This window comes from Larimichthys crocea, chromosome VI (assembly GCF_000972845.2).
Source record: "Larimichthys crocea isolate SSNF chromosome VI, L_crocea_2.0, whole genome shotgun sequence".
Taxonomy (NCBI): Eukaryota; Metazoa; Chordata; class Actinopteri; family Sciaenidae; genus Larimichthys; species Larimichthys crocea.
This window is the reverse complement of record NC_040016.1, coordinates 1,282,959-1,310,840: the sequence shown is the minus strand read 5'-3', so window position 1 is coordinate 1,310,840 and position 27,882 is coordinate 1,282,959. Positions and strand designations below refer to the sequence as shown.

Genomic DNA, 27,882 nt, shown 5'->3' with positions numbered 1-27,882 from the left:
ATGATAACACTGAGGAGTCATTCTGCTGCCCTAATAAGCACATTTGATAGGACTAGATAGATACTAGTGTTTCTAAGATTTTCGGTATAAAATATCAGTGAAAAGAGAGTTACAACGATGAGTTTGAAGTGTGTGTTCACCCCACCCAGCTCCTCCACCCCTGCTACCATGTGAATCAGCAGCTGGTCCACACAGGAGGGTCCTTCCTTCCTCCACCTCAAGCCGCAACATGACTTGGATTTGCGTCACTCGGGTCCCTCTGTGATGTATCAAGTGATATTTCCTGGTGTACTAAATTTATAAAATCTATCTACACTTGTCTGTTGATAAAGAGGCATCTTTTTACTTATTGTCTTATTAATACTCAGTGATGGTTCGTCGCCTAATTTAGCCTCACAGTCACAGATTTGTCTCATTTTAAACTGAAGACCGCTTTGTATGGTCTAACCCAGGGGCCAAAAACATGGTTTTAGAAAGAGCTTATTGTTGGAGATTTTCCCCTCACAACCCTAAAACCTCCAGCTTTAAGCAGTATTTTGTCTGGAGAACTCAGTTGGAGGAAGTACAGTTATGTGTGTGTGTGTTACAGAGAGAGAGAGAGAGAGCTGTAGCCTGAAGGAATTTAACGAGCGGAGAGGCAGATCTAAGATTTAAGCACAGAGCCTATCATTGTTTTCATTTCAGCACAAGAGAGGACATTAATGTTGGTGTCATGTGTCCTATCAGACAGGGTGGTGGAGTTCCTCACATCTAGCATGAAATGAAGGAGAGATCCTGATTGACAAACCAAAGTATAATCTGAACCGTGTGCCCTTTTGCTCTAGTTGCTAAATAACCAGGCAAGCAGATGGTTAAAAGTCTCCTCTCCACCCTATAACTCCTCAACAAGCTGAGAGGAGGAAGAAGTGGGATCAAGCCTACAGTATGTTCTCATGTGCAAAGTTACAGAGTCTAGAGGGATGACGTGTGTGAAAGAAGCTCTATCTAATCACTCCCCCATGAGGAAGAAGAGAGCGCGAGGGGCTGAAGTGAAGCCAAAGGAAAGGGGAAGGGCCTGACATCAACAAGCCAAAACAGCTGCCCCCTTCTCCCCCATGGAGAGACAGCAAGAGGAGCCTGATGGAGCGGGAGAGAGGGGAAGACTGGAGGGTCTGTAAGTGTGAGAGAGAGGCGAACGAGACGTTTGAGGGTCTGTAGGCGAAAAAAAGAAGAGAAGGAGGTATTGGCAAGTGGAAAGGGGGAAGGGAAGAGAGAGGTGGTGAGTGTATGCTTGCATGCTTTAAGGGTGAGGATAGCCAGGGAGCAGGGGACAGGGAAGAGTGTAAGAGGAGAGAGAAGGGGGGGAGAGAGAGTGTGGAGGGTCTGTGCTTAGTGACACTTCTTGGAGGGGAGAAAGAGGGGTTGTAAGAGGAGAGGGGAAAGGAGTAAAAAAAAAAAAAAAAAAGTCATCTGGGGTGGATTTCAAGGCAGGACAAGCTGTCAGGGAGAAGGGCAGAGGTGTGAGGAGTCACCGGGGACGAGGGAGCATGCTGGAGAAGAAGACATAAGCTGTCGCAGAAACATAAGGAGGCCCTTCAAAACATGAAGCGCTGAGGTGAGGAAAACAAGAGGGACCTTCTGGAGTGAAGCACTTGTCTGGAAAGAGCTGGATTAGAGCTGAGGGCATTAGAAATATAAGACGAAAGAGGTGTCTGCTGGAAGCATGGGGTGCATTCACAGCACGAGCACTGGCAGGATGAAAAAACATGGACCTGATACTGAGACAGGAGGAATCCCCATAAAGGCAGAGCCTGAGGTACATCCTGAAATCCTTCAACTTGCTGAGGTAAGAGAATAACTGGAAACATTCTGGTTGTACACAATGGAAACGTCTTATGATCATCCAGTATTTTGAGTGGTTTAAGGGAAAGAGCATTATGAGGATAAGCAGAGCAGAGTTTGTCTTCTTCTGTTCAGATGACGCTGAGCTTTGTTTAATTGTTATAAACTACATTCATTACTCACAGACATCAAGCAAAGGAATCTGAAGAATTGCTTCCAAGTTAGATGAAGCCCTGCACTCCAACATTTTTCTCTCTCTCTCTCTTTCTCTTTCTCTCTTACGAAATATTCCTCCTCTGTTTATTTGTCAGGATTAATTAGAACAGCAGCATCACATGCCGCACATGCTGAAGGATAAACATGTGTTGTGCAGCTCCTATTTAGACCTGCATCAGAAGTATGATTTGAGCCACTGTCAGATAAGTATTTGATTTTGATGGCCACATAAATTTGTCGCTCCTGCTGCGTAGGAAAGAATCAGTAGCAAAGAACGAGGGGGGAAAAATAGACACAGGCAGCAGTAGGTGATCCACTTGTTAATCGTGCCCCCTCAGGGGGGGTCAAGGTTCAAGAGGAAGTGGTATAAGTTACTGTCCGGTTCCGACCCGACGTCTGCCTGTCTGCTGGCTCTATTTAGGAGCATGTATGGATTTAGGAGCAAGTCACATTGGTACACACGCAAAGCCTTTGGAGGACTTTAATGGACACCAAAATAAAAACCAGTCTGTTGGTTTAGCACCAAGGCTGCACACCAGAATGTGTGCGTTCTCACATGTCAGAGTAAATCACACTCTGGCATGCTGTGTGTCAGTGGACAAATAGAAATAAAATGAATTTCTAAATGATGTCACTATTTTCGTCCAGTAATCACTTTTCTTTCTCTATGTTGGGATGTTTGTGCCATGTGTGCATAGTTTCACACAGCGCTGCGAGGTGCTGCACAGTGAACTTCTGGAACAAAAACATTACTCACATCACATGTGGCTTCAAATCCCCTAAAGCCCTGATTGTGTGTGTCTGTCTGAATTTCTGTGTGTGTGTGTGCGTGTGTTTACGTGTGTGTGTGTGTGCGTGTGTGTGTGTGTGTGTGTGTGTGTGTGTGTGTGTGTGTGTGTGTGTGTGTGAAAGAGAGAGAGACCATGCCAAATTATGATAACATAGTCCCAACTGAATGGGTGGATTCTGCAGTGTAGAGGAATGAAATATGTCATACAAGCAAATAGTCCAGGAAATCTTTATATTGTTTGTATTGTCTTTTTTTCGGTTTCTCTCTCTCACACACACACACACACTCTTTCCCGCACCTATTTTCAGCATTTCCATGACTGTTTAGAGGTGACATCCCCCACTCATGCAGGTTATAAATAACCTGCTTGGACTAGAGCATACCCCTGGCTCACCACCTGCTCCTGTCCCTTCCTGAGTGGATCGTGTGTGTTTTTCTGTGTGTGTCTGTGTCTGTGTGTGGTTAGAGGTTGTGGCTCCAGCTCTCCAGTATGTCATCACCAGTGAGGTGTGACTGAAAAAAACACTCACGCAGACTGAGGCATTTAGTGCCAAGGGGGTGTGTCACTGTACTCTGTATTCATTTACAGTGTATGTGTGTGTGTGTGTGTGTGTGTGTGTGTGTGTGTGTGTGTGAGTGGGTTGCAGATGTATATTTTTACCTTTCAAATGCATTCACATTTATACCTCATAAAATGCAAAAGTTAGGAAGCACCATTGCAATACCGTTATTACCGATATTACGGTATCATATAAATGTAATTTTTGCACTCTTTCAAATGGAGATAACAATGATTTGACACTCAGCAACTTTCCTACATTATATTTGTCAGTATAGATATAATATTTGGGAACAAGAGCCTTACAATGCTACTGCAGATGTCACCACACAGTAATAAAAAGCTCATGCTGCCACAGTCATAAAGAAAGCCATTATACTGCTGTTGCTGCCTGACCCTCTCCTCAACTCCACGTTAGAAATGGAAGTGCTTTAGGCTCTCTGCAGTGGTCAGAGATGCTTGTAGAATGACATAGACGTTGGCTGTAACAATCCAAATGGGGTGGGGTTCTTTAATACTGCAATGCAATACTGTAATCCTGCTGAGAGTCGTGTGAGCCTCCGGAGACTGAACGTCCACTCAACCTGTACAATCTGACATATTCAGTCCAGTGTGTCCACACTTGGTGTTTCTTTCTCCTTCTACTCCCCCACCTCCGCTCTTCACTAAGGTATCGATAAGCAGAAAAAGAGGGAAAAGCAACAACTCTGAAAAAAAGTCTAAGGGGCAGCAACCATTGTGTAGAAAGCCACAACCACACGATGAGCTTTATGAGTAATTTAATCTGTGGCAATTTTAAATGTAATGACTGCTCTCTGATCCCATATGTCATTTTTTGATGGATGATCACCGCAACATTTGCTTCAGTTTAAGTGGTAATTCAATTGCCGAATGCTAACAACTTTGGTAACATGCGTCAAGAAAGCTTGAGTTGTTTTTGTTTTGTTTTGTTTTATAGTTGTTGTTGTTGTTGTTTATTTGTAGAACAGAAACTGTTGTTAGCACAAGGAAAACTGAATTTCCTACACCTGAAAAATGAATAGAACGAGCATCTTTAATATGAAATCCTTAATGTGAGTAGTAGTGTTAGGTGTCAAGTGTTTAACTTAATTTGAGGCATATAATTTAAGCAGCCTGTAGCCCCTAAGCTTCCAAAGGAAGGGATATGAAATGAAGGGGTTTATTTTTAATGTGTGTGTGTGTGTGTGTGTGTGTGCGCGCGCGTTTTAGTGAAGATATTATTCTTTGAAAACGCAGATATACATTTATTAGGTCATTAAAAGAAAGTTGCTTGTAAAGTCACTTTCCTCTCCTTATGTTTTCAGTTCCCACTCTAAAATGTTCAACATGATCTCAAATTGTAGAAATTTCTATCCTTATTCTGAGGTTAACTGCATTACTATGTTTTATCCACCAGGCGGTGTCCTTGACTCATCCTGTGTTTTCAGTTTGAACTTCAAACTGACACATTAGCTCAATGGATGAGTAATTGCTGTGATGTTTGCGTGTGACACAATGAAATGTTAAAGTTGTTGTCTGAGATGTATATCTCTTGAATTAATTCACAGATGACAGATTTTTTGTGTATTCAGCTTTTTGTGGGATTTCATATTTAATCAAACACAAAAATAGAACTTTTCTTCCTGTTGAAAGAAAGTGCTAAAAGCTTTCATTTACTGTGAGTTTAGTCCAAGTAACCCCAAGGTGCCATCACTAAAAACTTTTTATCCTGGAGACATAGGTCTGGTTTATGAGGGGACACGTTTACAACTCAGTGGGCCATTACGTAAGTCCAATCGATTCAAGCTCCAAAAATTCACGAGTTATGTAATAACATTTGAAATGTTAATGGCTGGAGGGCGTGATGATCATCCTCTCCCCTCATATGCCCTCTGTTTGGCAGGTTCATCTGTCCATTGTCTCTGTTGCTAAATCCCCCCATACGTACAAAGACACAGTAGGCTACACACACAGAGAGAGACCCAGATTCAACACAATCAGTGGATACCACAGTTTATGTCAGTTCCCATTCATCACAGCAACACAGGAAATATGCTAACAGTCCAATGTTACTCTGCTGCTTTGGTTTTAAGATCAATACACACAGCATAAGGGTAATGTGTCCCATCCATGTCTGTAAGCGTCAGATCAGTCCAGGTCAGTGACCAAAATAAATGCTGGTTTTCCACCTGAGAGGGATTTTGTTGTTAGATATAACAATATATGATGAAAAATGAATGCACTAGTGAATGTATTATATAAGTGATGCATTTCTTTCGGTAGAGCTCACCCTACAACAATTTTTAAACACCTCGTGTGACCTTTGGGCTTGACTGTGGGACATCAGACCCTCATTAAAATTAAAACACAATGCAGTCTTCATAAGAATCACAGCATAATCATGGTATTATGGTGTATGGTACTGTTCACAAGGCATTATTCATCAAACAAAGATCTGTTGTAACTCTCTGTACAGTGGCTAATTAAACTGTTTTCTTACAAAGATGAAAAACTGATTCATTAATAAACCCATAGTTAAACATTTTGGGAAATGCATTTATTCACTCTGTTGCCAAGAGTTCAATTAGAAGATTGATACCACTCTTGTCTCTGCATGCTAAATATGAAGATAGCTTAGCTTTATGACTGGACTTTCAGTACCTCATTATATAACAGCCCATTCCAAATCTTTACTGGACATACCTTGTAATTTTAATAAATATTTGTAAATGTCAAAGTATTTGACCTAAGGCCCATTCAGTGGAATCACTTGTCCATGAAAAGCAAGGTAAGGAGAAGGGTCACAAGTCTGTCAATATACCTTTTTGTTTCTGGTACAAAATAGTTGCTCAAATTCAATGTTTATAACAAGGCATTTTGTTTTAGGCCTTGGTTGCATATTGTGATGCTGATTGTTCTTCCTCCAGTGGGAGTATGATGTGTCGTGTTCTGTGCCTATACCGACAGCATCAGTCCTGTAATCTAACCCCCGGCAAGAAAGCGATTAAATATTTTCCAAAATTGCAAACTATTCCTTTAAAGCTCTGACTTGTTGACTGTTGAGTTAATTAAGTTTTGGGTAGTATGTATGACTAATGCTTTAATTTGTTGGTTGCTGCTTGCTTCTTAATAAAGTGAGTCACAAGTTCTGTGGATTTGTTTTGTTGAGGGTTGTGAAGCGTAGCCAGAGCGAATCAACTGCATTTACGTTCATATTATGTAACCACACAAAGCTCAAGGTACATAAAACATTAATTTTCTAGTCATAAAGGATTTATAATGCGTAGGCTACATTCCACTTCAGAGACATGGCTGTTTCATAATACATTGCGGTTAATAGAATGAGCCGAATTCCTCCCACAGTTCAAGATGGTGGGAGAAGTGTTGGATAGTCAATAAATACATGTTTGTAAGAGTGTGAGCCCAAAGTGGCGTTCATGCACCTTCACCTTCCACAGATATATTCAATGTCCCTCCTGTTTGGAAAAACCCAAGCATTGGAAAAAGTAAAAAATGCCTGAGTGGAGAAATGTTTTTTCAAGACCAGAGAAATGCATCGAGCCATTTAACAAGAAAAGAAACACCAGTGTGTGCAGGTACGCTGATTCTGGCCTGCCACCTCCCCCACTGCCTCGTACACACACACACACACACACACACACACACACACACACACACACACACACACAAACATCCCTCCTGATGTTTCCAGGCCCCTCCTAGTTCACTGCTCAAGGAAAGATTTAATGGTTTAATGTGCTTCACATGCTGTCAGAAGGCATTGCTTTGGGAGGATATTACCATAACTTTATATAAACATTGTCCTATTTCTTTTCACTGGGAAGTTGAGTATTGGTTCATAAAAAGAAAAACCCATGGATTATGACTCAGGGCATCACATTTATTTTCCTTTGGTACACATATAAACACTGGGACCGTGTGTGTGTGTGTGTACATGTGGAGTTTTCCTTCAGATTTAGAGCTCTTTTTTTTCATGTCACCTCTATTATTTACATTTATACTGCTATCGACCGTCATTCAGTTGATGTAGGGTATTCTTAGTATATCAAACTTGCCAAGTGCAGCCAATTGTACAGTAACAGCAGAGATTTGACTTTGAGAAAGACAGTGAACAGTTACAGTGTATCTGTCTGTGGCTGTCTGAAGCTCGTGTCTTGTGTTTGCACAGCTGCCATAATGGTTCGGCTGCAGTGCCACCTTGCATTGTTGAAGGGAAATTTGTAGTGAGCCTGCTATCAAAAAAGACAGACTAAAGAGAGAGACTAGATATTAAATATTAGACAGCTAAATGTGAACTACCAACATTTACAATCACAACACCAGGAGGTATAATGATTACAATCTTTGTTTAAACTTTAGATTTGCCAATTAGTATTAAACATTAAATACAGCTAAAGCTAAGGAATGACATTAGTTTTACATGCATTTTGTCATGAACCAAAGTATTGGCGAAATTAAAAATTTGACCTAGTGTTTGCACCTAAAGGTAACCAAAGTCAGTGAGATTCATCCTCCGAATGTCTGCACCAAATTTCATCCATCCATCTAATATTACAGTCAGGACCAGACTGGACCAGAGCCATCTACGTTCAACTAGCAGTGTTGACAGGGACTAAAAAACAGCACAGGTAGTTTGACAGACACACTTAGCAACATGAAGAAAACAAAAAAGCTAAAACAATGAACATCAAGTCTATCCATTCAATTACATTTAGCTTACCTGTGACCATAAAGCATATTAGAGGGGAGTGGCAGTGCAGAAAGCTGCTTATTTGCCATCATCCCAGCTGCCCGACAGACTGAGACAGAATGAGGACAAAGTTAAAAGACGAGACATCAGGATGCCTTAAAACACAGCGTGATATGACAGGTATTTTTAGTGAAGGAAGCTGAATGTACAGCAGGTAGGGCATCAGTGCTCCTGCTGGTGTGTCACTGAACCAGCTCACATCTGTACTGACAGCACCCACACAAGAGACAGTGACCATCCAGTGCTTCAGCATGAACAAAGCTGACAAAAAAATGCCTTGAGGCACATGGAAAACTGCTCAAACCGAACATGTCACAACCATGTATTCAGTATAAAGTGCAGATTATCATGAAAGCATTCATATGTATTCAGTCCTTTCCAAAGCACACAGTTGCTTCGTGATTTTGTGAAGCAGTAGCATTTATTGTTTGACTAATTCTATGTATTCATTGTGAGAATGATCTGATTTGGCTCCCCTGTGTGTCTACAGCTCGCCAAAGCAGGGAGCCACGCCTTCACGGAGAGGAGCTTCAAGAGGAAACGAGTGTGCAATGTGTGCAAGCAGAACATCGACAACCCTGGGGCTTTCTGCAAGGGTGAGTCCACGTCTCAGTAACGGCAAGCAGCAAACACAGAGCCAGAACTGATCAGCGTGGATACACCCCTACACCTGACATAGATGAGCTCACCCTGCCTGCCCTCTCTCTGTCTGTCTGTCTGTCTGTCTGTCTGTCTGTCTGTCTGTCTGTCTGTCTGTCTGAAAGCTGACTGTCACACTAATTCATGTACCTTACCTCTGTTCTCTCCTCACTGTATGCAGAGTGCAAGGTTGCAGTTCACAAGACGTGTGAAGCCAAGGTAAGCCATATATGTCCTCACTAAACCCATCAAAGATCACACACTTCACCTTCTTCCTGTCCTAAGCAAACTGTGGTTTGTGATGTTAATACGGTGTGAGCCGTAAGTGTAATCAGCCGTGTGCACTGACCTAGATGTCTGGTTTAAAGAAGGCCTACCCCATGAACTGCAAACAGCCAGGTTGCCATGAGTAATTCAGTGATGTGGTAGCACGGTATAGCAAGAGCTCCTGGGAGTCCTCAAGCACCTGGGGTCTCAGTGGTCGTTCAGTCTCTCAAGTATAGGCTGATATGAAGCAGTTGTGCTTATTAAAGAATCAAATTTTACATCGTACCATAAAATGATACTCATTTTACATAATTATGCAAAGTGAACTTAGGGTGATCAGAGGGAGGCAGTAGTGAGCTGTCTCATTTTACTTCTCTGTCCAATGATTATTATGTATTTGCAGCAATATTGCCAGGGTGTATAAGCAATAATTTAAGCTCATTGGCTGAAATGCAAATATAAGATACAATTAGGGGGAAAAAACTCAATTGCAGATGTAATGCAGAACATTTTCATGGACTGCGTCCGAGGTAATAGCTACTTGTCACCATTTTCCACTGCCATTAAACAATCATTCAAATTCATCATAGAGGTGAGAGAAATGCTCTGTCCACGGCTTCTGTCAAAATCATTGGCAGTAGCCTCCTCTCATGTGACCCCGCTCACAGCAGCTCAGTGTCACACACCCCTGAGTGGGCTCACGACCTCGCTGCAAAGGTGTAATGCCTCACTGTCTAACAGTACACACTGTCTAACACACAGAAACTGTCACACAGAGGGACCCATTGCTTAAAACCCAGTGGGATTTATGACAGGACAGGGGTGGGGGTTGCCTTCCTCCCTCCTCCTCCTCCTCCTTTACACATGCACGCTGTAATGGTGTACAATTGGGCCCTACCAGCTGTTGTGCCTTAGCAGCAAGCATTAAAAGAAGATTATTATTTTTATCATACTCGTCCCCCTGGTCACCACAGCGATAGCCAAAAACAACTCTTGGTGACTGCAGGAGAGACAGGCGCCGTGGACGAGAGTGGACATCGTCACACAGGGTGATGATCAATCTGGATAGGAGAAGTCCAGGCTGGTAAATATAGAAAATAACAAGAGTGCCGTAGATGCCTGCAAGTGAGTGATCTGTGGGGGGACACAAATAAGTGAGAGGCAGCTGGGGAGACAGACTGTGTGTGTGTGTGTGTGTGTGAGAGAGAGAGAGAGAGTGGAATCAGTCCCATTTGGGGGTATTCATAAATAAAGGGGAACATTAGGTCAAGGCTGCAAATTGCTGTCTGCTTCATGTCACGCTATGGTCTCACTGTAAGTTTCTATGTGCCTCTCATATGTCAACTCTTGCATCTCACTGTCATCATCTTCTTCTTTTTTAACCTTTAATCTTTGTTAGATTTCTCATTTTCCTGATGTTTTAGAAGTCTTAAATGTTTTTATCTCCTTTTCCTACGTTCTTTGTGCATCTTCTCTCTGTTTTGTCTGTATTTCCACCTCCAATTCTGCCTCTTTGTCCTGCTGCCACTTGTCATCCCCTCTCTCTGAGCCTCAGGCTCCTACAGAGGTCACTGGCCATCAGGACCCTGTGACTTTGCAGGGCTGCCCAGTGTCTGCATGTGGCATATTGATGTGTGTGAGCGGGTGCACGTGCATGGGAAAGCACTTGCTTTGCTGTCTCTATGTGTGTAACGCAGGCAGAGCGAGAAGGGGAAGGCTGTGCTGCATGCGCTGCTGGCACAGTGGGAGTGTGTGTTATCGTGAGAGAGGGAGGGAGGTAAAAAGGAGTTGGTGGAAGAGAGAGAGAGAGTGAGCAGAGATCTTGTATGAGGGAGAGAGAGAGAGAGAGAGAGGGAGGTAGTGTGTTCCACTCTACAGATAGGACTGCTCGGAGGCAAAGGGAAAGACTGAAGCTGCTTGTTGAGAGGTAAAAACACGCTCTGTAAAGCTTTGTTTACTTGTACATACTATCACTCCTGACTTCTCGGGCACTATATTTTGTTTTCTGTTGAGTAGCAACCGTAAAGCCTCCTCACAGTGTTTGCTCTGATAATGCAGCATGTGATTGTGCATATTATTCCATTAAAAGCTGTAGCTGAGAGCTCTTGCTTTCCCCAGAAAGAGGATTTCATCTACTGTGATCAAGGCAAGTGCAGAGACTCCTGCTGTGACCTACAAAAATACAGATTTTAATTTTTAATACTAGAGAGAGCACTCATAGATTTACTTTTTAATGAGATTGTTGTCACTATATGTGCAAGTTAGCAGACTGTGGAAACTGTATGCGACTCTCAGTCTCATGTCTGTAAATGCAGAGTTTTGTGAGACTTGCTGCCAAGCTGTCCCAGACTGTTTATGGAAGAGATTAGATGTGTATGTGTTCGTCAGCACGTGTGTGTATTTGCAAAGAGTCTGCAAATTTCTTAGGTTTAATCAAGATTGATAGAACTTGTGTATGTTGCTGAAACAATGCCATTTCCCACAGCCTCGATCTGCTGGATCTATCTACTTCAACACTGTGTATACATATTTGTGTTATATAATGTACCTGACGGAGACAAATAGCTGTATCCCAGTCCCAGTCAGCTGTCCTAACATCATCTGATGGATCCTAATGTTGCGTAGTGAAATACAGATGGTCACAGTCTCATACACAACAGCTGTACTGCTAATGTTTCATGCTGATATCTTAATTGATACAGCAATTATGATGATGTATATACTGTGTGCTTGTGTAATAAGCAAGTGTTGTACATAATAGTGTTGTGCATCAGCCCGTGAAAAGTAAGTACATTTACTCAAGTACAAATTTAATCTACTTGTATTTTACTTGAGTATTTATATTTTATACAATTTTCTACATTTACTCTACTGCATCTCAGAAGTAAATATTGTACTTTAACTCCAGTACATTTGTCTGACAGCTCTAGTTTTACAAGTTTTAGAAGGAAGTTGTTCTCACAGGACAGCTACACTAAATACATGATGGTCTTACGTATTGCTGCCGATTAAACTTCACAAGTGTATATAAAGTAGTTACAATTAGCTCAACATTAAACACCTTATACACCTGTAAAATGAAATACACATATTAATGCAGCAGTAATGTTATTCATATAGTAACAACATCATATAGTAAAGCACTGACATTTTACTGCATAATGCGGGCTTAACATACTGTTATTACATTTGCTGATACTTTTATTTAAGTAACATTTTCAACGCATGTCCTTTTCTTGTAGTGGAATATTTTCACAGTTTTACTTTACTGTTTTTCAGCACTGGCATTAGTTCGAGTCAGTGTGAGTAGAGCTGGAACAAATCAACAAGGTTGCCTACAAATCTGATTTTTCATTTACATAAATACACAACATCTTGATAAAAATCCTGGATTTGTAAAGGTGGCTCTGTTTCTTCTTTACAGATATATCTGCAATATGCTTATACTGGCTGATTTATCAGTCAAGCTTTAATCCAGATGTTGTGAGTGTCTGCGGCGTCTTACTTTTTGGATGTCTTGAGCAACATGTCAATAAGTGTCTTTTTCAACCTTTCCTGTTGTTTCACCGCGTTTCACCACGGGGGAGTGGGTGGACATGCTGTCCTGTGACAGCTCTATGTGTCATCTCACATCAATGCGAAGGTAGAAATAGCTGAGTCGATAGAGGTAGAGACCTCAGCAGGAAGGTGGTGGAAGTCAATGTTGTGGATGGAAAATCCTGTCAGATGAACATCTGTGTAACTTGATTAAGGTGGTGACGTACAGATGTCACATTGTTGCTATTTATAACCAACACTGGTGTGATGCTCTGTGTACAAATAATTATCGTGGGTAATTTAATTTTATTGCTTTACTTGTCTTATCACAAATTTTCTAAGGACAATACACACACACACACACACACACACACACACACACACACACACACACACACACATATGCAGTGTTTATATGTAGCCACTGATTTTCATTTCCTGAGTCACATCATAGGTGTATAGTAGGCCTAGTCTGATATTCCAGGAATTATACAGTTCCTATTATATTTATTTATTTATTTTTAATTATTATAACCAATTTTTTTTAACAATTTGAGCTTAGAGGGAATCATTTCTAATTTGTTTATAATCATTTGTTTTGATTGTCATGTCATGAGTGGATGTAGACAGTAGGTTGTAATAAATGCATTTGTTTTTTTTTTCAATTATTGGATGCTGGTCACCTTGATGCAGTCACATGAGACAGAGAGTTGTAGATCTCTTGAAAATGTCAACGCCGCTGCCAGAAAGGCAAGTGGATTTATGAGACTGACTGATGAACAAATAGACGAAATGAGCCTTTAAGTGTTGTGAGGGAAGTATGGTCTAAAATAAGGAGCTCTATCAAAATAGCTCTGTGAAATCTCTCTGCTCTCTGTCAGTGGTCAGCGTGTTCAGCTGTTGACATCTCTCCCCCATCTAGTGCTTACTCTTACTTGCCTTTCCTCTTTCATCCTTCCCGTCTTCATCATGCATGATGCTTATCAAGGTGCCTTTTGTCATCTGATGTTGTTTATTCAAGGGGAGTGCATATTTGTATCTCATGGCAGGGATGATTGTGGTTATCCTATCCCCAGGCACTGAAAGATTGTGTGTGGTATGGGAGAAGGGTAAGAAGAGGGGAGTGGCAGACTATATGAGGTAGGAAATAGAGAAATTGGAGATAAAAGGTGAGAATTAATGAATAGGCAGATTGATAACGAGAGAAGGGAATTAATACTTTCATGTGAATCCTCACATAAACATAAACATAAATTTGCCCTCTGAATGAAATGTAACAGCCTGAAAAAAAAAAAAAAAAAAAGCCTCAGAGTTTTATTTAGCTTCAGTGTCTTTTTGTGAGACGATGGAACTTGGAATAAGCCGTGGTTATTTTGCTTTTCCAGTTTCAAATGGGAAAGCTTACTCACTTCTCCCTCTCCAGAGTGTGATGTCAGCTTTGAGCTTACGGTCAGAATGAACCTCTCAGATGGCGCGCCGACGCCTGTGTGTGTCGCACACACTCTGATTTTTTTCTCACTTCCCTGTAACTGACTCAGCTGCTCTCTGTGTTGGATTTCCTCATCCTGGAATATGACTGATGATTCAGGATGTGGCAATGACAACTTTTAAGATTCGTGCCACAGTCACTGTGTTGTCTAGGAGATAAGTAGATCCTGGATTTGTTAAGCAGGAGTCAATGTTACACTCAGATTACTGCTGATTACTGTCATATTTTTAGTTGGTCAAATAACATATAAATGTCAGAAAGGAGTGAAAATGGAAATTTCCTCAAGCTTAAAATGATGTCTTAGCAACAGGAAAATACATACATGCTTTTGTGCCAAGAGTTAGATGACAAAATCAATACCACTCTCATATTTTCTCAATATTTTCTAGAGGGAGGACTCTTTAAAACTTCAGACAAAGTCAAGTTAGTTGTTTCCTTGTTTCTAGGCTTTATTTTACTAAGCCAACTGGCTGTTGGCAGTAGCTTCATATCTATTCCACCCTCAGAAGCTGAGTTGACTGGACGTCTGGTCTGTTCAGTGTTTAGTTTTTATGTTTTGCTAGTTTCGGCTTCTCATATGTTCGTTTTTATTTTTGGGGATTTTTGGACTGTTGGTTGAATGAAAATGAATCATTAAAAATATAAAGTTTGACACTTTGGGGTAAGATCTTAAGAGTAAGATTAGAAGTGTGGTGCAACTCTGAGATCTGTCTGAGCTGAGCTTTTGGAACTTATTCCCTGAAAACAGCTGCCTCCGGCATCCTTAAATGACACTATAAGAGCAGTGAGAGTGAACCAAAACAGTAAAGTAGTGTGCCAGCTAAACAATGAGCTGAACTCAGTATAAAGCTCCATAAAGCAGAAGGGAGCTTCAGATTCGAGGGATAAATCTCTGTTCAACCTCTTTCACATTTACACAGTGCTTTGACATTGAGACATTTATATTTTCTCATCCAACTCTAAGCAGGAAAGCGAATAAGTGTGTTCCCCGAAAGGCAAAGATAACAGACAAAAGCACATTTTCACATTTGAGCTGAAACTAGGGGACGTTTGCCATTTTTCCTTGACAAATGGCTGAAAAGTGTTACTTCATGAACAAGGCAAGCTGAACCACCAGTCAGTCAGTCCCTGAGGGCTGGTTGAGTGCTGTCATTGGCACCTCAATAAATGCAAGCTGATGAAGAGGACAAACTGAACCAGATGGCTCCATTCCTGGTGGCTCCAGCATACAGTCCACATGCATTAATGAAGACCCTGAGGCTGGCAGAGCTACCAAAGACACATGTATACACTGTGTGTCTGTATGTGCGTGTGCACACGTAAACCTACGTTGACCAGTGCTGACATCCTGTTGCAAATTGCTTCCTGTTGACTCTGGTGTCTTCCTCCTCTGCTTTTATGCTGCACGTCGGTGCTCTCTGCCTCTAGGTTCAAAAATTTGTCTTGCCTTGTTTTGTGTGCATGTGTGTGTGTGTGTGCATGTTTGTGTTTATACATGGGTATATGTTGTGTCTGTCTCCTACTGTTCCTTCCTGGAGCCGACCACTTTTGTGACCTTTCTTTTACACTCTGGAAAGTACTGTTTATGCTTATTAACAAACCAATCGAAGAAGTCGAGATGTGAATATTACAGTCCAGAATCCTCGACAGATCCGAGAAATCATTAATACAGTCTGTTTGTTTGATGTCTGATGTTGGCCGCCTGTATGAGACCTGCATGACAATAATAAAGTAATGGCATCCACTGGTCAGTCCAGCAGTAGCATTTTTTTTGTGGACATATTCTGCCATGCGGTAACCAATTACAGCATGCCCCCCTGTTTTTACTAATTTCTCCCTGAATCACATGTTTCCCCTCCCTTTCCCTCGTCACACTCTCCCAAACTCTCTGTCACATCTTTCTCTGTGGCCCTCTCCATAATGTCGTTTGCCATTTTCTATTTTGTGTATCACAAAGTCTGTGTGTGCCATGAAATCAGAAGCCTATCATTTGGGTTTATGCCAAGAGTAACAGAAAACCCATCTCCTGCACTTGTGGCTAATCTATTTGAAAGAAAACCTTACAAATCAAATGTAATGTTCCAGGTGCCACTGCTTCTATGTTGGAAATGTATAACACTGGAATAATGTTAAATGAACTAAAGACACATGTTAAGTCATGTTCTATTTCTGCAGAGAATAATAAGAGAAACAAATCTATCGATGGCATTTCAAAAATGTCATGTGACTGCTGCTGAGGTGATGACACAATGAGCCTACAAGCTATTCTGCATCTACTGAACAGAGACAAAAACAAATTAGCCTCAACTGTCAGGGACTGTTAGTGGAAACTATACACGCTTACAATTAAGTTGCTCTCTAGTGAGCATTCAGTGGCTTTATCTTTGTCAAAGTCTGAGCAGGGCTCAAACTATTGTATATGAATACTAATCGTACCTTGGCTTGTTCTGTCAATTTAAAACTTGAGTGTATTTTTGCACCGTTGCTCTTGTTTTTCCTGAGGTTGTGTCAGCTGTAGATCATTGTGATTGTCAGGCATTTGGCTTGTTAACCTGGTGCCTGACACCTGTCAACACTGGCCAGTGCTCAGCCACAGAGGGCAGCTCAGCTGTCAATCAATCTCATGAGACAGTTCAAAGGTCAAAAGCTGACAGGGTGTCACCTGTCAGGGTTTACAGTCGTAGTTGTGCTGTAATACCTTGTTGATTTTAATCATGCCACATGATTTCCATTATAATGAGTCAGAAACGTAACACATGCACTGACACATCGCAGTTTCTACTAGGTAGTCCTTTTAGGAGCAACTGTTATCCTCAAAACAAACATAAACAGAGAAGAAGAATGAAAAATATATTCTCAAGTCTATCTGTATAATAGTGGCTGTAGCCTGTTTGAATGACCTCAGCTTCCCTCTCTCCCTTGCATACACGTGTGTTTGTGGTTTTGGCAAGTTACTGTTGGCTCACCAGCAGAGAACAAGGACTGCACACCACATGTAGAGTCTTCCGCCAGTAAACTTTATCCGTCTGACTCCTCTCCTCCTTCTTTACGAGGCAAAGAAATACAATCAATCATTTTTATTGAGTACCTCTTATTATATTGAGCGCTTCTGCTTATTCAACTGCTGGGTCAGCGCAATAAAACCAGACCGTTATACAGTGTGTGAAAAAAGAATGCCCTTGAGTTCTTTACATTTCTGTAGACATGCTTGAACTAAAGTTAGTCTTCTTGGGTCTTTTAGTGTGTACCAGTCTGTACCAGTTTGCGTGTGGGCGTCACTAACCCATCATGTGGAACAGCCAAATCTGTGCTGACTGCCTTTTCTTGAAACCAGCTGCTGCAGATGTCAGACATGCAGAAAGTGAGAATGAATCTTACTAAACTCTCCATCAGCTCTTTATCCCTCCTCCTCATCCTTCCATCTCTTCATCTGCACTGCTGGAGCAGGACCAAGAGCATTAAACCAGACACATGATTTAGCTTTCATTCCCAGTATGTGTGTGTGTGTGTGTGTGTGTGTGTGTGTGTGTGTGTATGGTTATGTAATTGCTGCAAAAACCAACCATGTGCTCATTTTCTTTCAGGTGACTCCCACCTGTACCTCAACACCAGACCTGGTAAGCGTATACAAGTACTTAAGAAAGTAAGAAATAGTAAGACAGTAGTTTTTTTAATGATGTATTACAATCAGTCATTGCAGTAGAGTTCCTCTTTTCTGATTGTTTTGCAGCACGGCTCCACTAAATCTACACAACAGAAGAAGAGAGGCTCAATACCAAGGTACCAAGAAGCATTATTCACACATCATCAACAGAAAATGATGTCTGATATGTAAAATGGATAAACAGAAATTAAATGTACAGTGAATTAAACATTAAGGAAACTGTCACTAAAACAATGAATTCTCACAATGGTCAGGAGTAAAAGTGTGGAGCAAGTGATGGAGCACGTGATGGAGCGTCACTATGACTTTGACCTCACCTACATCACAGAGAGGATCATCTCTGTCTTCTTCCTGCCAGACCTGGAGGAGCAACGGTATCGCAGAAACCTACAGGAAGTGGCTTCCATGCTAAAATCCAAGCACCAGGACAAGTTCTTGGTTGGTCATGAATTTAAAAACATAAGGAATATAAACTTAGTTGGAATTTGTCTACTAGAAAGACTGAATAATTGTTTTAAAACAAACATTTTTGACATCTTCTTATATGTCTCTGTCTTTTTCAGCTACTAAATTTATCAGAAAAGAGACATGACATCTCCAGACTTAACCCAAAGGTATTTAACTCAAAGGCAGATCACACACTGCTTAACTTACAGTGACACAACTGAGATAAATCAACTACAAATGTGATTGCTTTATATTTTCAAGGTAATTAAAAGGTTTGACTCATTAAAAAAAAAAAACAGAATGTGAAACATCTTTCCTCCCCTGCGGTTCAGGTGCAGGACTACGGCTGGCCTGACATTCACGCCCCACCCTTGGACAGAATTTGTGCTGTTTGTAAAGCCATGGAGACCTGGCTGACCTCTGACCCCCAAAATGTGGTGGTTCTTCACTGCAAGGTCAGTGCAAACTAAATCCACATCTGCTGGCTTTACTGTGAATATTTTCAAACAGTGAGAAAATCTATTACATTCACTTTAATCTGTGTTCTATTTCAGGGAAACAAAGGAAAGACGGGGGTCATCGTGGCAGCCTATATGCACTACAGCAAGATATCAGCTGGGTAATCTGCATTATTATTGATCTAGAGATTAAAGGCATTTGATATACCAGCATGTGTAAAGACCAATTATCTATGTTGAACTGTTGAACCTGTCATCAAAGCTGAATTTCAACCAAGATAAAATTATTAACCTTACAACTACTTAGAGCGCCTTTGTGTAATAAAAATGTCTTTATTTAAAGTTAGAGTTTGTTTTGATGACCTTCAGTGAGAGTTTGGTCAATGTGATCACTGCAGGGCTGCAACTATTTATTATTTTTATTAGTGCATGTCCAAAAAGAGCAAAAAATGCCACAATTTAGAAGAAGAATTGAATTGTAGAATTCAATCAATTATCAATTGAAGTTGTAACCAACAGCAATCGTGATTCATTCCAGACGTACACATCATCACCTCCAAAACACACACTGTAACTTCCTAACGTTTCCGTCCACAGATCTGTACAAAAGCATTTATTAACACACTTCTGGTTGTGTCCACAGAGCGGACCAGGCTCTCACAACACTAGCAATGAGAAAGTTCTGTGAAGACAAAGTCTCCTCTTCCTTACAGCCCTCTCAGAACAGGTGTGACACACTCACTTATCTTTGTATTTCTGCCTCTGTCTTGTGTCACCTTGTACTGACGCTGTCATCACTTAACCTCACCTCTTTTCTTCAGATACATTTACTATTTTGGTGGTTTGCTGTCCGGTACCATCAAAATGAACAGCAGTCCTCTGTTCCTCCACCAGGTCCTCATTCCATCACTACCAAACTTCCAGGCGGGTGGAGGTCAGATTTGTACACCAACTAAACTTGTTTAATAGCTTGCAGTGTCGTTATGATTATTATCAGCTTTAAATTGTGAATAGTAAACTTTTATTTACTCAACTTCTTTCTGTATATGCAGGTTTCTACCCTTTCCTAAAAATCTACCAGGCTCTACAGCTGGTCTACACCTCAGGCGTCTAGTAAGTACACGGCCAGTTTCACCAGCTTTCCATCCCCTGTCCAACTGACAGATGTTGTCTATACAGGCCCCTGTCTGTGTTTAGGTGTAGGTTGGTCTGTGCTTATGTTGAAGTTAACATTGTTTACCACTGTTTTACCCAACTGAGACATGTTTTGACTGGTTTTATGTATGTTTTTGGGCTGGTGTGGCTGTTTGTTTTGTTTTTTCATTCTCTCTATGTGTGTGTGTCCAGTGATCCCCAGAGCTCCAGGGCAAGGAAGCTGTGTGTGACTATGGAGCCAGCACTTTTATTAAAGGGGGACATTATGGTGAGAAATAACTTATCTTGAACTGTATGGCATCTACTTCGATTTTTTTCATATCTACACACAGTACATCCCTGCAATGACCAAAATACCACAATTGTTTTTATTTCCTAAGTTCTGTAGTCAAACTCTTCGATTCCCACCTAGTAAACTTTTTTTTCTCTCCTGACTTTGATGCACTTTTGTGTCTTGCCTTTAAAAAGTGCTGGATTATTTTTAAACCACTTAAGCCATAAAACCTCTGGAGACTGTGCATGCTTAATTATTTGCTTTTACTGTCGAGTATGTCTCTTTGAGAGGGTAAAAACATGCTAAGCCCTTAGTGACACAGAAAGATACGAAAGTACATCTATCTCACGGGGCAATCGGTTGCCACGGCAGCAGCATGCACTGAAGACACTTGATCGAACAAAACAGAACACTAACAAAGCAAAAGATTTTTTAGATTTACTGTTTTGTCAACATTTTGAGTCATTCCATGTTAAAATATCGTTCTCCTGCAGGTGAAGTGTTACCACCGGCGGAGTCGAGCAGCAGAGAGGGAAGTGGTCTTCAGAGTCCAATTCCACACCTGCACAGTTCATGGAGCACAGCTGTGGTTTGGCAAGACTGAACTGGACCTGGCCTGCGCAGGTATAAATAGAGGTCCAATGGTTCCTTAGAAAATGCATGGAATAGTAAGTAGAGGATTTTGAATTTTGGGACAGTCATGAAGGCATTACAGAAGAAAGGTATTTATGTTACATGTGCATAAGGAAAACCACGATACTACATCACTGCTGGGAGCTTGTTTTAGACTATAGTAGTGCTTTACTACACTATCTGAATACATCGTAAACATAGAAATGAACAAATGGCAATGTGTATTTCTAATGCTTCCTTGAAGTGGTTCATATGGCTGCATAATTCAAGACCCACTTATTTTTCAGATCGTTGTGGTGTTTGAGACAAATATCAAATGACAGAGTCAGTTTAGATTAAAGTTGCTCTAAGTGCTACATGCATTCATACAAAATATAAATGATATTACGACATCCATGCATGAAAAAACACAACTCATTTCAGATCCATTTCTTTGATGTGTTTGCTCTGACTGCATTATGAACAGTGAAAGCAAGAATTTTTATTTATTAACTTTGGTATTTGCACTTCATAGGTGATACTTTCTTGCTCCTGTTTTTGTATCAGCCTCTGTTGTTACACAGACAGCCTGGATATTTTAGTCATTGCCTTTATGCTCATCTTTCTGTAGATGACAGGTTCCCTCCAGATGCTACAGTCGAGTTTATCTTCTCCAATGGGCCAGAAAAAATGAAAGGTAAGTACTGTCAACTGTCTATCTGTCACTATATCTTTTGCTGCATTTTGTGCACCTAAACTCTGTATTTTTACATTTGAATGCACTTCATTTCAAACTGTCTTCTTTTCAAGGTCGAGAATACCGCAAGAACGACGCCTCAATCAAAGTGGACTACAACACCTCAGACCCTGTGGTCAGGTGGGATTCTTATGAGAACTTCAACCTACGTCACCAAGACAGCATGGAAAGTAAGAAATGTACACAAACACACATAGGTGTGGAGAGTAAGCTTTATGCTGAGAGTGTCAAATAAAACATTGCATCACACTTCCCTCGTTTCTACTAGATATCTCTCATACAAGAGGCCCTCTGGATGGCAGCCTGTACGCTCAGGTGAGGAAGCGTCGTGGGCCGGGCTCCACTGCCTCAGCAGCATCACCCAACGGATGCCTCACTAGCAGCCCAACAGTCAAGCCTCAAACTCCCAGCCAGCCCCAGCCTCTCACCCACACCCGTGACTCTAGCCGCTCCTCAGTCCCCTCTGATCACCTGGATGACAGTTCTCAGTCCATAAACCACCCAGAAAAAGAAAACACTGACTGTCATTCGAAAAGAGGGGATGGGGAAGATGAAGTGAAGGAGAAAACAAGAGGAAAGGAAAAGGATAGAGAGACTGCAATTTTAGATGACGGAGACCCATCAGGTCCTGGGGGTTTGAGGCGAGAGCACTCATGTTGTGGTCGAGCCAGTACAAAGTGTGGCGATGTTGGATGGGAGAGGGAACGAGAGCCCTGCCTTTCAAACAGTCACTGTCTAGGCCGTTGCAGCAGCGTTAAAAAACATCCAAAAAGCCAAACTCTGCCAGCCTTACCTTCTAAATCTGTGTCCCCACCTCCTCATTCTCCTCATATGGAGCTCTGCCATCGACATAGTGCCCATCCTTTACCAGAGTTACCTTGGGAACGTCCACCCCCACCACCACCCCTGCCCTGTGTCCTCAGGCCATGCTACCCATATTCCACCAATGAGCGCACCCACCCACACAGCCACACCCTTCCAGCCTCAAACAGACTCTGCACTGGGGAAGAGTGTCACCTCTTCCATTATTCCAGCCACAATCCAACCTCTCATCTCTCCCATCAGTCACTGCCCTCAAGCCCTTACCGGGAAATGTTCTTTGGCTCACCAACACCGTCCTCTGGCTGCCCCTGTCGGGACTGTTCCAATAGGCGAGAGCACCAATCAGCTCCAATTAGAACATTCCACCCATTGCACCCTGACCAATCAGAAAACCCACATTGGTCCCACGGAGCAGGGGTACAGCGAACAAGAGAGGCACCTCCACTGTGGGAAAGTGAAAATCCATGGGATGTAGCGAGAGAGGCAGAAATCTGGCAGTGCAAAGCAGCCATGCCTGCATTTCGTGTCTGCCACTCCACTTTGGATCAGGGTCCAAACCCAGAGCATCCTAGATATGCCATCGGACCTCACCAAGGCTACCCCAGTCCCCAGTCTCTGACGGATGTGCGGGATGGAGCCAGCAGTGGGTACCACACCCCTCTACAGCCCCGCCACTCCTGTCCCTGTTCTCCTTACCAGTCATCCCCTGCTGAGAGCCACGAAAGCCGGGGTTATGCTTCAGGGTACTACTCTGGATCTGCCTCACCCCTGCCTGCTAGTAGCCCCTCTCCTGGGAGAGGTAAGCTGCCTGAGACACCCTCTGGATGTAGAGACCAACAACAGGCCGAGCATCACAAAGGTGAATGATGGATGCATTGTTGGTATTTTGTTTTGTTTTGTTATTTGTTTTACATATGTGTTGTATCATTTATACCTTTATACCTTTATCTCATCTTGTTTGATCTCATTTGTCAAAGTGGAAAAGACCGTGGCTGATGTCGGGGATGATATATCCCAGGGTTCAGAGGGTATATCAGACTCTAACTGCCAGTCAAGCACCCCTGGACTGGACTCTGATCATGACTACACAGTTATTGGTAGTGTCAGTCCAACACACACAGAAGACAGGTGGTGACACTTTCCTTTTTGTCATCTACAAATGCTGAAAATAAAATTACATTAATTCAGATTTGTGGATAATTATCTTATTTTTTCCATACTTTGCTTTTTCCTCAGTGTAACTACTGATAGTCCTCCTCAAAGCCAAGAACCCGCTACACATCAGGAGTCCAGTACAAATAACCAACCAAAAGAAACTCAAACCCAAAGTTCCAACATATCTATAAACTCCACGCAACCATCAAGTGAGAGTTTGAGCTCTGATGGAAGGCTTGGGACAACCAAGATTACAGGAAGTGACAAACCACAGACTTCAAACTATGCCACTGTCTTCATTACCCCAGTCCAAGTGCAACTGAACGGCTCTGCCCTTCCTTGTGATACCCCATCTGACAGCAGCAGAGGCGCATCCATGAACCCTTCTGCCAGTCTCAGTTCTAGCCCTTCCACCACTTCCCCAAATTCTCCAATTGGCTCCCCAGACCTCCAGTGTTCTCCCCAACGCTCCACATCAGCTACAGACTCAGTGGGACAAAGGCTGACTCCGGATAGAGACAGCTTAGCCGACACTAAACCTCCATCACCTGTGCCTGATGGATATCATACACCAACCTTCCCCTTAGCATCCTATTATTACCCATTACTAAACGTCCCTCATGTACCATATAGTGGGTACACCGCCGTCACCATACCCGCCATCCAACCACCACTTCCAGAGAAGAAACGGCTTTCAAGCACACCAGGATCCCAGAATGGACATAACTCTCTACTCCGGGCTTCCTCAGCTCCTTCCCCAACACACCATGTTACTTTCTCCCCCTCTGTGGGAGAGCAGAGACGGGGGTCTACACAAAACTCTCGGGAAGAGGCAGACATCAGGGTAAATGCTACGTTTGTCCAGGACAGCTCCAAGTACTGGTACAAACCAGGCATCTCCAGAGACCAAGGTGAGGGTTATAACAGAGGATGAGGGATATGTGATGTTTGTATTTATCATCACAAACAATACAATCTTCTTTGACCAATAATGATTAAGTGATACAGTATACTGAAACTTCATGCATCATAGCAGAAAGAGCAGGGTCTCCTTGGATGTGTAACCCATACATCATCATTGTTGTGTCTCGTATTTTACACCCCTTCTCTAATGTTTCCTCTCTGCTGTAGCCATAGCTGTTTTGAAGGACAAGGATCCAGGAACGTTTCTCATCAGAGACAGTAACTCCTTCCAGGGGGCCTATGGCTTGGCCCTCAAGGTGGCCACCCCACCTCCTAATGCCAACATCATTGGCGGCAAAGGTATCCATTATGAATTTGTTGTTACTATAAATTACCTGGCTACCAATGGGCCTTTGTTTGACATGGTGGGACAGCACAGGTTCAAATAATAAAATGAATGCTGACTGAATTCCATTTAGCTTCATGACATTAATGTTGTGTAGAGCTTTTCCTGCTATGACAAGCCAAATTGTCTCCTGTGAAAAAGGCCTATGTTAGGTGTTTTTCTGGGCACCAGTCAAGTCACCCTGTACCATTATTCAACTAGATTATGTATATAAATGTTTATGTATCTCAGTGGTTAATTAATTATACAATTTCTGTTTTCATTTTTTTCCTCATTATAACATCATAAATGCAAATTAGCACACATTACAAAATAACCTTTAACAAGTACTGAAAGCAGTTTATGATCCAACTCCTGTGTGAGTTCCTTTACCTTGTTAATTTGCATTTATGCTGCTGAAATGAGGAATAAAAATAAATCCAGAAACATAATTCACTCTCTTTTCACTCCCATGTTTTATAGTGCATCACTGATTCTTTCCTTGAAGTGTTAATGCTGAATTAAACACTGTTTATTTAACTGATATCACATTTAAAGCACCTGAACTGAAAGGTTAACATTTTTTAACCAGCTCTAATGCAAGAAATGCAACAAATGTTAATAGATTTAGCATATTTCTGATTCATTCAGTTCTGATGCATGAAATGAAAAATACATATGAGGCAGGGCCGTGATCAAAAAGCAAGTGGCATCATGGTTTTGATGAGTTTATAGCACTCTGAAGCTTATATTTGTGTAATATTATCCATGGATCATTATAGAATATATTCTGCAGCAAGACCCTCTGCCTTATTTTTAATCCTCTTTTCACCCCCTCTCACTCTCCTCTCCTCTCTCCAAGGGGATCCTCTGGAACAGCTGGTGAGACACTTCCTCATCGAGACAGGGCCACGGGGAGTGAAGATCAAGGGCTGTCAGAACGAATCCTACTTCGGTCAGTTATGTGGGAGACACTGTCACAATATGTTTCACATATTTAGTCATGTACAAGATACTGAAACTGATCACTTAAACCTGTAAACCTCCATCCTGGTCCTACCTGTAACTAATTTCTTCCTTTGAACATCTTCTGATCTGTCATAATCATAATTTGTTTTACCTATTTCCTCTCAGGAAGTTTGTCTGCCTTGGTGTACCAGCATTCAATTACTCCCATTTCTCTGCCATGTGTCCTTCGCATCCCAGAAAAAGGTAAAATCAGTGTCAGTACTTTAAGATGTCACTCCAAATTAAATAAGTACCTTTTAAAAAAACATATACTCATTGTGAGAGAGGAACGGACCACTTCAAAGATAAGCAGGTTGCTATAACAGTTACAGACTGGATGCTCAATAATTTAGAAAGTATTGTTATGTAACTGAAGACCATGATGTTTCAGACCTGGTTGGGGAGCTTCAGGAGATGCAGAGTGCAACAAACACCAGCACAGCTGCCGACCTCCTCAAACAAGGAGCAGGTAGTGCATGAGTTTGTTTTGTTTTTCTTGATTCTGTTGTATGTGAGCATCCACAGACGACCTATCACATGCAACGCAATAGTTGCAGTTATTACTTTTGACCAGCAGAGGTTGCTCAAGCCTCATATTTTCTTAGCACTGACCCATAAGAACATATGTAATCCAAACTTTGTCATCTCTCATCAAACAAGCTTGCAACGTGCTCTACCTGAACTCTGTGGAAACCGAGTCGTTGACTGGGCCTGAGGCTGTTTCTAGGGCGACCAAGTGCACTTTGGCTCTGAGTCCACGTCCAGCACCAACAATGGTCCACTTCAAAGTGTCTTCTCAGGGCATCACTTTAACCGACAGCAAAAGAAGGTACATCTTAGACACAACAATCTTACTTCAACGTTTTAAATTCATTGGATGTAACTGCTAATCCTAGAAGAAGTGGTGTTTGTTCAATGCGTTAAATTTCTTATGCATGACACAGTATGAGCACCAGACTAACACACTGAGTCATAATGTTGTGTGTTGTTATGCAGGCTATTTTTCAGGAGACACTACCCCATCAGCAGTGTGACGTTCAGCAGTCTGGACCCCCAAGACCAGAGGTGAGTCACTGAGACATATCTAAAAAACAGACACTGACAGTATGATTTTTAATAAAAAACATATGTGCTTGTCCATGTTACTGCTGAGTATCTTTAGTAAATGCAGTAATCCATGTGTGCTACCTACTGCTGCTGCACAAATACTTTCTGTATTGACTTATATTTTAGAAATATAAGTTTTCTGTGATTTGCGTGTCTGCTTTTTTTACTCTAGGGGCTGAATGTAGATTGCTAGTCAGTGCTTTGTCTCCATGTCTTTGTCATTCATGTTTTCCTTCATTTTGTATCTGTGTCTCTATCTGTGTACCCGTGCTTCAGGTGGACTAATTCTGATAGCACGTCAAGCAAGTAAGTGCTTGCGTCACTGTGTGTTTTTCTTTGCAAGTGATATTATCAACCGGTACAATGTGCTACTTTGCATGGCTGTTAATCACAATCAGATATGTTACCCTGAGCCAACATTGGGTTTCATGAAGTGTAAAATATGACTCGCTCTCCTGTCTTCTGACCTCTCATGTTTGCTTTTTGCTGCAGGATGTTTGGCTTTGTGGCAAGGCGGACGGGCAGTGCTACAGAAAACGTGTGTCACCTGTTTGCAGAGATGGACCCCGAGCAGCCAGCTGTGGCCATTGTCAACTTTATCAACAAAGTCATGCTGGGCCCACAGCTACACAGATGAGAGAGCGGGGGAGACCGCTGGGGATCTGGGGGAGATGTTAATATGATTTTGACATGTTTTTTAATGAAGCGTGTGTATCCACATCTTTGCTTACATTTGTACAGGTTGCACCACTGTGCTTGGCTTCATGACTGTTTTGATAACTGAATCCAGTTGTGACAGATCAGTGCTCTGTAGGGCAAAGTATCGTTCATGTGTCAGTTTACAGAGCAAACAGAGGAATAGTTCAATAAGCCAAAGACTGGCCTAACTTTGATAACCTCTCCTAAATGAAACACATTTTGCTTTTGTATTTTTGCTGTCGTTATTTTGTCATCCTGTTCACATAATGTGCAACCAACTTCACAAGCCGTGTGAGTGACAATCCATTTACCACACTGTTTTCTGTTTCTCTGCATCAGCATTTAAA

At 41.8% G+C, this 27,882-nt stretch overlaps 1 protein-coding gene across 3 annotated transcripts; it reads left to right on the top strand.

The window, feature by feature from the left end:
* The first annotated feature begins 624 nt into the window (after window positions 1-624).
* LOC104940396 (tensin-2) lies at window positions 625-27,882 on the top strand. Of its 3 annotated transcripts, XM_019276490.2 has the most exons (27): window positions 625-1,825; window positions 8,648-8,753; window positions 8,978-9,015; window positions 17,674-17,706; window positions 17,820-17,869; window positions 18,008-18,191; window positions 18,317-18,367; window positions 18,533-18,655; window positions 18,755-18,819; window positions 19,302-19,385; window positions 19,480-19,592; window positions 19,711-19,771; window positions 20,006-20,081; window positions 20,582-20,711; window positions 21,331-21,396; window positions 21,510-21,626; window positions 21,725-23,137; window positions 23,256-23,406; window positions 23,515-24,344; window positions 24,565-24,696; window positions 25,584-25,676; window positions 25,856-25,933; window positions 26,121-26,198; window positions 26,390-26,558; window positions 26,726-26,794; window positions 27,113-27,142; window positions 27,329-27,882. In XM_019276490.2, the coding sequence occupies exons 1-27, from the start codon at window positions 1,703-1,705 to the stop codon at window positions 27,471-27,473; spliced, it is 4,608 nt and encodes a 1,535-aa protein (XP_019132035.1). In that variant the 5' UTR covers window positions 625-1,702; the 3' UTR covers window positions 27,474-27,882. The 3 variants fall into 3 exon arrangements, with proteins under 3 accessions (XP_019132035.1, XP_019132036.1, XP_019132037.1); XM_019276491.2 differs by lacking the exon at window positions 27,113-27,142 and having other exon boundaries at window positions 626-1,825; XM_019276492.2 differs by lacking the exons at window positions 625-1,825; window positions 8,648-8,753; window positions 8,978-9,015 and adding an exon at window positions 10,919-10,990.